The 12,007-nt window shown below is 42.3% G+C and overlaps 1 protein-coding gene across 1 annotated transcript in view; it reads right to left on the minus strand.

Moving 5' to 3' along the window:
• Positions 1 to 18: 18 nt before the first annotated feature.
• erc2 (ELKS/RAB6-interacting/CAST family member 2) overlaps positions 19 to 12,007 on the minus strand; it is a 42,056-nt gene continuing 30,067 nt past the window's right edge. Inside the window, exons 12-20 of the mRNA XM_060857653.1 lie at positions 11,731 to 11,766; positions 9,857 to 10,059; positions 6,506 to 6,623; positions 6,234 to 6,394; positions 5,947 to 6,094; positions 5,083 to 5,685; positions 4,912 to 4,974; positions 4,533 to 4,705; positions 19 to 4,108 (exon numbers count right to left, since the gene is read on the minus strand). Coding sequence (XP_060713636.1) covers positions 4,948 to 4,974; positions 5,083 to 5,685; positions 5,947 to 6,094; positions 6,234 to 6,394; positions 6,506 to 6,623; positions 9,857 to 10,059; positions 11,731 to 11,766 — 1,296 coding nt within the window. The 3' untranslated portion in view covers positions 19 to 4,108; positions 4,533 to 4,705; positions 4,912 to 4,947. The remainder of the gene's footprint in view (positions 4,109 to 4,532; positions 4,706 to 4,911; positions 4,975 to 5,082; positions 5,686 to 5,946; positions 6,095 to 6,233; positions 6,395 to 6,505; positions 6,624 to 9,856; positions 10,060 to 11,730; positions 11,767 to 12,007) is intronic.

Raw genomic sequence — 12,007 nt, forward strand, 5'->3', positions numbered from 1 at the left:
AAAAAAAAAACAATTAAAGTAAAACACAATTTGTAATAAATTATTTCATTAAAATGAATAAATAAATAAATAAATAAATAAATAAACTATTCTCTTTTTTCTAACATTGGTCACAGTGATTTTTCTTTTAAACATCCAGAGGTTTCGCCTTTTTTGACATCGTGAACTATACAACCGCTGCTCGCTCACACACACACACACACACACACACACACACACACATATATATATATATATATATATTATTCTTTTTTTTCTCAGTGTGACTCCCTCAGTCTTTTTCGTTTCGATCACTTCACCCACCTCAATGACACCGAACTCAATGTGCACCGTCGGCTCTGTGTGCGTGTTTTCTTTTTTTTTTTTTAAATATATATTTATAATATACATTACATTTCCAACATACAACATGTCTGTGTTTCACGGTAGGAGATTTTACTCCTGCTTCAAGTATCCAAGATGGTTAAAAGACCTGAAAATGTTGGATTGTGGACAAAAAAAAACCCTTTGACCTTTTTTTTATCGGTTTCTGTCCGAAGGTTAAACTTACTAACAACAAACACACAACTGCACAGAAGATCATTGTGATGTGAGGTTTAAGATGCTCAGACGACAGAATGAGCTCAGTACTGGTGAAGATGAGGAGCGTGTGGCTTCAGAAACACGCTAGTGATAAACGGCTGTGATGGAGGCTGACCCCGTGCTTCAGGACACGCCAGAAGACGCTCGAGAGCAGAGTTTCTCAAGCCGACAGCTTCACTTGTTAACAATCTTTTACATAAATCTTAGGACAAAGGCCACAAATGCAAGAAAAGGAGCAAGTCCACGTTCATCTTGAAACGGTCGCTATTTTTGAGCCACTGGTCGAGTCAAGCGTCTGCTGACACGTCTCTTTTGCGCTTGTGTTCTTTTCCAGTTAAACAACGTTTCTCTGTCGTTCCTCTATCTATCCTTCACTTTGTGTTCACACGACTTTATCACACTCCGGCTCCAGCTGGCTGCTCCACAAGTGAGGGAAGTGTGGACTGATGCTCCGGACGTGACAACAAGGCATTCCAAAGCATGGCAGCAAAACAGCTATTTAAACATTGGTACTAACTTTACAGTGAGCAACTCTAAACCTGTGACAGTATTTCATTCAGTAACTACTGCCTCACCTTGTGGAGCTGCAGTGGTTTATGTTTCACAGTGAACAATAATTACTGGACGTACGGTAACGAGGAAATGCTCTAATAAATCATCCATAGCTAATGTCTAATAAACGGAAAATGTAGAACTGTAAATCTGGGGGAAAATAAGACACTTTGTAGAAGAGCAACGTGAGACTCTAGAACAGGGGCAACAAGCAAACACAATGGCAACAGCAAGTGGGTCGCGTTCAGCAAAAAGAGGAATGTGGTAGGGTGAGAATGAGATGTTCCACAGATACAGCAGGCTAATGAAGGGAACAAGTAAACACTCGGATCCCCAGCAGCCGAGGTCACGACCGCGACTAAAAAAAAACACACTTCAAGGGCACGGCTACAAACGAGCGCTCGTGAGCAACAGCGGCGGCTAAAGGTCTAGATGTTCTAGATTCAGCACGGAGTGAACAATAACAGCGGTGTCTAAAAGCTGATTAGAAGGGAGCAAGATATTTTCTACAACAGCAGCTTGATGTTCGGTGACCACAGAGACACTCTGAATGTTAGAGACTCGAGACTCGCAGTCTAGACGGCAGCCGTGAGGAAGAAGATATCACAGTAACTGTACAAAAAAGAACAGTAATAACAGTCAGTTCTTGGTCTTATTACTCCACAATGAACAATCAAGCCAGTACAGGAACAGATTCTCTGGCTTTCATTGAAGAACTTCAGGAAAACACAGCCGAGTTGCTTAACAGCCACCGAGAGCAAGTCGCAGTCAGCTGAGCTGCCGAAACCAGGACGGCACGCGAACAAGCCGACATCATCATGGTGCTTACGATTTAAACAAAATAAAAGCCAAGTTCTTTGCGAACTGGGAAGACATCACCACAACACTGGTAATACGTGCTGAGAATGGTCCGATTTTCTTGCATAGACAAGTCCGAATGTTTATCCATCTTCTGACATGTTCAGCCGTGTGTTCTTGAGCTGATTAGGGAAGCTACAGCTTATGACGGTAACTCGATGAACCTGCCCCTTACCCCTGTAAAGAGGGGCAGTAAACCACAGCAGTGTTTGGATGCTTCCTTTAAGGGTCTCTAAATTGTTTTTTGTTTTCTGTGCCTAGGGGTTAGGTCAAGCAAATTCTGTCATTTGTGCAAACATCGTTGAACACGTTTTTATTTTCTACGTAGATTCTCATGAGAAGATCTTGTGATGGGTCTCACAATCTAAAGACTCGCCATAGACACACAACAGCACTTCGCAAAATTTTCTTTCCGGAAATAAGATATTTTTTCATTTTTACATTTGTTTACATTACGACCATCACTCCATATACACCGGTGTATGGATCTGTTTTGTCCAGGTATGAGCCACTGTGTATGACATGATGTGTCATTAGGCTTTAGGCGTCATTGTCAAGGAAATTAATGATGGTATTGGAAGAGAATGGGATACGCAGTCCTTAAAGTTTTCCCATTTGACCTGATCAGATCCTGAGCCTCATTTTCTTCCTGGACACAACAAATTTGACTTCCTATAACAACAGGCAGATCATTTTGTTCTGATATGAATGGTGAATATACTGAAATCTTTACCAAACACCCAGCGTTAAGTGTCACAGACCTGAACCTTGACCAATCGAGTGTCAATTAACAGCAAAGCAACGCATTATAACAGATGACCAGTCAGTGTAACGATGGCTGTTTCCATCCTGGTTTGGGTGTAAAGCACCAATAAAAGCACCATTAGGAATAAAACCCTGGAGTCGGGCAGAAGATTCTACTTCTTTTGTTTTAAGCCCATTTTGGTGATTTATGTCATGATGGTTTGGGTGAATCCAGCAGCCGAGAGGGGACAGCAGTGGAGGTGCATAGATGCGTAGCATCACACATAAACCAAGAGACCAATGAGGAACATGAGCAGAAAGAACAACCAGTACAGCTGACACATTGATTATAGAGGAACCCTCTGACATCCATTTGCATAAATATGATGACCAATCTGCTTACATACGTACTTGAGTTAGCTTGCTAATAAGTAAGCTAGCAACTGTTATGGAACAATGGGCTGACACTGGAGTACCACACAGTAAACAAAACCTAATTATTTAGCTAGCTAATGGCACGTTAAATTCACATTTCAAACAGAACTGTATAGCATTCGAGTAACTGAAGAGAAATCACCAAATAGCCAACTAGCTTGAGAGTTAGTCAGTGTCACAAAGCTAAACATCATCCACCTAGCTAGCTCGTTACCATAATATGGATACAGTCCTCAAGGGTCATTTTTAAAGGGCACACTTCAATGTAAAGGGGCACATTTCAAATGTTTCATATCCTTTTTCTGACCAGCAAGAAACAGATTTGTAGAGTCATCAATACAGCCACATAGACAGCTTCCAGTGACCGAGCTGCACTGACTCTAAACTTGCCCTGATGTCCCGCTAACTCCACACTGTCACTAAGAAGACACCAGAAACTTCCCTCAATCTGCACCCCCCAATTTACTCAACACTAAGTGCTGAAATTCACTACAGTATGTACTGAACTTATATATCAAATTATAATTTTGTAACAAAACAGTAACAAATTTATAGACGATGGATTTTTAAACAATGTCAAACATTGTTTTTAAAGTCATGACCACAGAACCTTCTGGCAGTTAACAAAGAGGTGTGAAATGAGTGATTTTGTTGTTTTTTTTTTGATTGGCGGGACCCATAGTCCAGGCTCAGCTGCTGAGTCAGAGACGGGGCATGGACGAGCGTGAACGAGCAGACAGAGTCACATCGAAGTGGCTGGAGATAAGAAGGTGAAACGGATGAAGGCAGGTCAGCTGCATATGATTACATCCTACGGCTTTTGTTCAATAAAGGTGTCCAGAGTGGTGTTTTGATCAGTATTCCATCAGGCACCAGGTGCATCTGCATCTCCAGCATCCAGACCTGCAAATCTCTCCATCCTAATTTCTTCCCCCATCTGCAAAATTGAAGAAATGTTTATGTATCGCTTTCATTAATCGGTTTCGATTTCATCATTGAATTGACCCTGGACTTAAATGTATCCATGTATACTGGATATCAGTGTCATGGCGTTACAGAGACGATCACCATGTCTGTGACCTAACCACGTAGCTAACATAATGCAACCTCTGGGGAGCTAGTTAGTTAGTTACCTGCAGTAAACCAGACTAGGGGAAACAAAAAGCTATCTGATTTTCCCAGAGAGGGGAAGACTGTGTAGCCATTGACCTTATCATCCTCTGATAAAGGTTGGAGGTGGAGCACATAGTGGTTGTGACCTTAACTTTTGTCTTTTCGTGTCTAAACACACGTCTCATTTTGAGCATGCCACCAGCTTTAAGCCTCTCGGGTATTCCTTTAAGTCTCTCGGGTATTCCTACCTGCTCAGGTGTGAGTTTTCCCACTGGCCTCACACATTCACACCCCTCCTGCTCCTCTTCCTCAGTGTGAAGGCTCTCTGCTGAAGTACCTGTCTGATGGGAGACAGAGTCCGGCCAAGTGGATAATGGATAGTTTCATCTGTATGACATGGTTATGCACCTCCAACTTTCACCTGGGATCATGAGATGAGGAAAAAGAAAAAAAATAATAACATTTGTAATATAATACTCATATCAACAATACAGAGAGAGGACGATGTGGAGTATCTCTTGGACTAGCTTTTGAGTAAGACCACACCGAGTGTGTTCGACCAAAGCATTTCTTTGGCAATGTATTAAAAACTTGGTGGCATTGAGGACAGAAAACATGAGCTCTCACCCTATATAAGATCTGCACAGCTTTGGTTTGAAATGGTTATGCCCAAATGCCCTCCTCGTCATCCTGTGAGTGGAGGCATGAAGTTAGAAACATTAGACAGGAGGTCAAAATGTCAGTGGACATGCATAGAATCTCACAGCCAAACAGAATCAGGTCAAAATCTGGACCCACCGGATCTGGAGTGGGTCTGTGTCCTTGGTGGGGCGGCCCACGGGCGGGGGCACGGTGGTGCGGGGGTGGATGCCGAGGGTGTGGTCCATGAGGGGCAGCATGAGGAGAGTGGTGGGGGTGTTGAGGGTGTTGAGGGTGTTGAGGGTGTTGTGGGTGTTGTGGGTGTTGAGTGTGTTGAGGGTGTTGTGGGTGCTGAGAATGGGGGCCTTGCTGCAGCGGTGGCCCATGTTGAGAATGTTGCGGGTGTTGCTGAGGAGGAGGACCAGAGTGCGGGTGCTGTGGGTGGGGCTGCTGGGGCCTTGGCGGGTGTTGGTGGGGGCCAGGTGGCTGGGGGTGTTGGGGGTACGACGGATGTGGTGTCTGTTGAGGATGAGGGTGTGGAGGTAGGGGTTGAGGATGTTGAGGATGGAGAGTGTGTGGGTAGGGGGGTTGCTGTTGAGGAAGGGGGGCATGTGGGTACAGAGGCTGGCCCTGGGCAGGAGGTGGGCCCTGTGGGTGGGGATGGGGGTGGGGTGTTCCCGATTGGTGGTGGTGCGGGGGACCATGAGGATGGAAGTGGTCATCTTCATAGTTGTCTGACATTAATTTCATTCTGCTTTGGGTCTGTCCAGATCACAGAAAGACATCATACATGGATTTATCACATCATTTCTAACAGCAGCATAATTGGCCTCATGACTTGTGAATGGCTTTAAGTCCTGAACAAGTGGTTGTTTTTATTTCTGAGGGGTTAATAATAATAATAATAATAATAATTTTTGATGCACAAGTTTTTCCAATTTGTGTGCTCAGTGCGAGTGTTCCGAGAATGTTCCTAACAGCTATGTCAGTGTGACTGTTGTGTTTATGTGTAATCAAGCTCACCTGCTGCTTGAGTTGTTGCATTAGCCTATCTTTCTCACGCTTTAACGACATGACCTCCTCCTGGGTTTTCTTCTTATTAGAAGAAGAAAGCTCCAGCAGGGCGATGTTGGCATCCTTCTCACTGATGGCGGCCAGGAGGGCTTGCTGCCTACACACAGAGACAGTCCCGAAGAAAAGATCTTGAGGAACTAACATTGTTTTACTCTCAGGGTATGAAAGAAATGAGACTTGAGCAAATCTAGAAGACTGGACCTGTTGGAAATCATGAACAAAAAAAGTGCTCTCACTTCATCTCTAGAATTTCCTCCAGCTGTTTGCGTCTCTCCTGACGGAGGTTGGTCAAGTGTCCGTCCTTCTCAGTCAAAGACTGCTGGGTTGAGGACAAGCGCTGCTTAGTGGCTTCCAACTCCTGCCTCGTCTTTTCCAGCACCGTCATCAACTCCTCCATCTGAGAGACAATGTATGTATGTCAGTGGTACATGGCTATCGGAGCATGCTGAACTCGTCCACACTACAGTCCTTCAAAATATGGGCTGCCTTGAAAGATGTGCACACGCACCTTGGTATTGTCCATGGGGTTGTCCTTACGAGGGTCTGGCAGAATGCTGCTGCCTTTTTTCTCTGCTTGTTGCCCAAGCTTTATGCCAGGCCCCTTTTTGTTCTGGTCTTTGCTCTGCCTGGAAAGTTGGGGAAAGGTTAAAAGTTGACAACCGTCAGCATGTCAAACCGGTCACACGTCATGCACCAAAATTACAAGACCTGAAACTTCCTGCAAGACCCAAACTGATGAGTGAGACAAAGTTTTGAGGAAGAAAGGAATAGCGACCTTCCAGGCCTTCATTTACCTTGGTGCAAGACTGCAGGACAGAGATGAGGAAGAAGAGATAAGCAGATAAGAAGAAGAGAAAAGAAAACATTAGAGTTATTAGAAATGCAGGTGAGGAAAACAGAGAGGAGGACAGATGTTCAAATCAGGTCCTGAAGAAGATAATGCAGGATGCTTCTTTATCCTCATCATCATCATCATCATCATCATCATCATCACCATCAGTTTGGCCTCACTAAGTGTGTGAGTACTAACATGCAGCGGCTCAATCAGCCCAGCTAGGACAGGAGCAAGGGAACAAGGGTGCAACAATTAGACAAAAATAAAAGTAGTCAAGGACGCAAGACTTTTTGATTTTGAGTAGAGAAGCTGTTTGGGCTTTAAAGGAATAATGCACATCAAAAATACTAACGTGGCTAGCAGTGAATAAAGGCTACTAGCAGGAGTCTCTTAGCATGTATGCAAATATTAAGTACGCTAAACGACACCTGCTAGTTTCCATTTACTTTTAGCAATGTTTGCATTCTTTTGGTGACATATTCTTTTAAAGCCAAAGATTAGGGGGAGGCACCATTCAATGCAAAGTGAGAGAGAGGGACAAGAGACAGAGGTTAAAAAAAGAAGGAGTTGGTGAAAGAGCAGAGGACAAGTGAAGGAGACATGGTCAGGGCTGGACACGATGCAAACGTACATGAATTAGTGAACGTCATGATCTCAGAAATGGGGTGCGGTGGACAATATGAACAGCTGGAACACAGCTCATGAGAAAGAATGAAACTTTGACACAAAGTGAATAACAAAAGGATCGATGAAAAAGAATGAAAAAAAAATCCAAATGACACCAGAAACTAACAGAAAGAAATGCCACACGAGGTAAAATACTACAGAACACACTGTCTTTTTATGCAGGAATCAAGATGCACTACTTTTTTAAGCTAATTTTCCATTAGCTTCATATAAGGGCCAGTGGATGTTCAGCAGCTGCCCAACAAAAGAATACACAATGCACCAATCACAGCAAGGCAGTCACACACAGAGAGAGAGAGAGAGAGAGAGAGAGAGAAAAGAACAGAAAGACATGCAGAAATGCAGGCAGACAGACACGCAGGCAGTGCAGCCGAGCCGTGATTCAGGGCAGAGCACTCACTTTCCCAGGAAGTCCCACACCATACCCCCAATCTGCTGGGGGGCAGCGGACACTGAGGGGGCGGAGTCAGCAGGGGCTCTGCCCCCAGGGCGGGGCATAGAGGCAAGGGACAAAAGGGTGGACACAGATGGGTGGAGTCATGTTTGTAACAGAGGGGAAAGCGTTGAATGCAGAGATGAGAAATGGAGACATGGAGATGGACAGATGTATATGAGCGCACACAGGAGTGGAAATATGAAATGAGTGACAAATGAAGGGAGAAAGAGAGAGAGAGAGAGAGAGAGAGAGAGAGAGAGAGAGAGAGAGAGAGAAGGAAGGAAGGAAGAAAGGAAAGAAGGAAGGAAGGAAGCCAATTGCGAAATTTTAGAGGACAAATATATGATAAGACAAAGGAAAAACAAGAGAGTGGGAAAAAGAGAAAGATAAAGATAAAGAGAGAGAAAGCCAGCAGCAAACACAGTTCAGACAGTTCTGATGGTTTAGTGAGCGCTCGTACGGAGAAATGCAACAGCAATCTCTAGGCAACAGAAGGCGTTAGTGAGTCTTAGAAAAAGCCTCCAAGCTTCCTGCCTTGTTATTTACAGATGAATCTAATGCTGTATTTAACCTGCTCAATTTCCCTCACAACCCGTGTGAACTTAACCCTAACCCTAAACCCTAACCTTAACCCTAACTTTAACCTTAACCCTTACCCTAACCTTAACCCTAACCCCAACCCCAACCCTAACCCTAACCTTAACCCTTACCCTAACCTTAACCCTTACCCTAACCTTAACCTTAACCCTAACCTTAACCTTAACCCTAACCCTAACCAATGAACACAGGGTTATCAGCATGCTTGTGAAAAAACTAATGACACTTTGGCTCAGGTGGTCAGTTGAGCCGACATATGAGAAGACAGCATGAGAGATTTCCACTGCACGCCAACAAGCAGGCGTCATATCACAGACAAGGGCTAGATCTCAGAACACAAGTCTGTTTTTGTTTAAGCAGTGGCTTAATTACATCAAAATGTCCTTTCAATGTGAGATCCATCAACAGCTGAACTGAACTGTAGACAAAAATGGAAACAAAACAGTTTATACTGTGTATGTCACTTTATATATTGTATGTCAGAGTAATGTCACTGTATATACTCTGTATGTCACTTTATGTATTGCATGTCAGTGTAATGTCACTGTTTATACTGTGTATGTCACTTTATATATTGCATGTCAGAGTAATGTCACTGTATATACTCTGTATGTCACTTTATATATTGTATGTCAGAGTAATGTCACTGTATATACTCTGTATGTCACTTTATGTATTGCATGTCAGTGTAATGTCACTGTTTATACTGTGTATGTCACTTTATATATTGCATGTCAGAGTAATGTCACTGTATATACTCTGTATGTCACTTTATATATTGCATGTCCCTGTATATACTGTGTATGTCACTTTATGTATTGCATGTCAGAGTAATGTCACTGTATATACTCTGTATGTCACTTTATATATTGCATGTCAGAGTAATGTCACTGTATATACTCTGTATGTCATTTTATATATTGCATGTCATTGTTATGTAATTGTATACACTGTGTATGTCACTTTATGTATTGCATGTCACTGTATGTATTCATGTCTGATTACATAACATGAATAACTGCATCACTGTGCTCTAAAAGTCACAGTCAAAAAAAATCTACCATGATGCAAATAATGACGGTAGTCAAACATGAATAAAGAACATGTAATAAAATCTTAACTAACCAATAGTGTCCGTTAGCCATAAAAATAAATCTGCACTAGACAATATGTTTACAAAAACACAAATAAAACCTAATAATGTGAGTCAAAACATTGCTGAGCAAATGACCAACAGAATAGAGAAACCATTTCGCAGAGAAACTCAGAGTCAGGAGAAATATCAGAAATGTCAGCGTCCTCACCTCTCCAGCTCGGCAATCTTCTTGTCCTTGTCGTTCTTCTCGCTTTCCACATCACGGAGGATATCCAGCAGCCTCTCCACCTCCGTCTGTGCTTTCCCCGACTCCTCCTTGTAGAAGGTCACCTCCTTCTCCAGGTGCTTTACTCGGTCCATGTAGTCCGGGTTTCCCCGAGAACCCTGCTGGACCTCCACCTCGTGGGCCTTCTGGAGAACAAGCACAATGAGTACAGAGGGACTTAAGGACCTGAATTAAACTACAGTATTTACACCTGGTCCAATCACACTAGGATTTGGCTCATGAGCAATGCTCTGAGAACGTTTGAGTGGGACAGTCATAGTACGAGAGCTTGACTATGTTTTGGGTTGTAGCTGTGAAAGTGAGCCAAAGGACACTGTACATTTGCTTCATATAATGTTTACTTCAAGCTCATTAGTGAGGAAATTATTTACACTATCAGCTCATTTACAGTGAGAGTTAGCACATCACCACCACCACCACCGCCACCACCACTCCGAACAACAACAACAACAACAACAGTGTACACGACTGATGAAGCCAGACACAAAGGAGTGAAAGACAGAGCACAGACACACAGACTGAAACAGCACACTGTGACATGTCACCTCACTCTTTTACCCATAAATCTGCACACAAGCAAATTGATGAGACAGAAGTGAAAGTGCCAGGATGTTGACTGACTGACTGACTGACAGACCAGCAAATGAGGCCATGCAGATAAGCTGCACTTGCAATGCATATGTTTACACACACCCTGGAGATGAGCAGCCAGTTGTTACTAAAGCTTCAATATAAAGGTGTTATGGTAACGGCAGCCTATTTCAGACATGAGGAACCCGTTGGGATGGGGCTTAAGGTGATGTGTGTGTGTGTGTGTGTGTGTGTGTGTGTGTGTGTGCTAGTGCTACATTCTGTAGACTGCATTTCATGATTTTACTTGAAGAGCTCTGGTGCCTCACTTCACCAGTAAGTAACATTACATCATCGTATGAAGCATTATGTCATCTTATGTAACATTATTTAATCGTATGTAGCATTATGTCATCTTATGTAACATTATTTAATCGTATGTAGCATTATGTCATCGTATGTAACATTATTTAATCTTATGTAACATTACGTCATCTTATGTAATATTATTTAATCATATGTAGCATCATGTCATCTTATGTAACATTATTTAATCGTATGTAGCATTATTTCATCTTATGTAACATTATTTAATCGTATGTAGCATTATGTCATCGTATGTAACATTTTGTCATCGTATGTAACATTATTTAATCTTATGTAACATTACGTCATCTTATGTAATATTATTTAATCATATGTAGCATTATGTCATTGTACATAACATTATGTCATCATATTCAACATTATTTAATTGTTTGTAGAATTATGTCATCATATGTAACATTACATCATCATATTTAACATTATTTAATCTTATGTAACATTACGTCATCGTATGTAGCATTTTGTCATCGTATTTAACATTATTTAATAGTATGTAACATTATGTCATTGTATGTAACATTTTGTCTTCATATTTAACATTATTTAATCTTATGTAACATTACATCATCGTACATCTAGATATCTAGATAAATCTGGGAGACCTACCAGATCACAGACTCCTGTGATTGGCTGAAAGTGATTGGAGGAAAGTGACACCCATGAGGTTTTAGATGCTGTCACCAGCTCCTCAGTTCTGGTGTAGCATCTCTGCTGGATCCAACTAACTTTGCTGGTTTATAAATGTTATAAAATGCAGTAATGCTTTGATGTGTGTGTGTGTGTGTGTTTTCTCATGCTTTCAGTACATGTCATGTGTGTGGGTCCTGAGAGACACTTACAGGGTTGTTCATCTGATTGAACAGCTGCTCGGCTTGCTGCATTGCAATGGTGAAGAGGAGAAGGACCGGAGGAAGAGAAGGAGAGGAGGAGGAGCAGGAAGGGAGGAGGAGGAGAGGAGGAGGAGATATTAAACAGACAATGAGGAGGATGAAAATAAAGAAGGGAGACCCAGAGAAACATTGTTAGGATTAGCATTAGCCACTTTTTATGAGCAGGTACAGTAGAAATTGCTTTTTTTTAATCACTGATTCAGGAACAGTCTTTATTCTGAAAGCT

Source organism: Tachysurus vachellii, chromosome 22, assembly GCF_030014155.1.
Source record: "Tachysurus vachellii isolate PV-2020 chromosome 22, HZAU_Pvac_v1, whole genome shotgun sequence".
Taxonomy (NCBI): domain Eukaryota; kingdom Metazoa; phylum Chordata; class Actinopteri; order Siluriformes; family Bagridae; genus Tachysurus; species Tachysurus vachellii.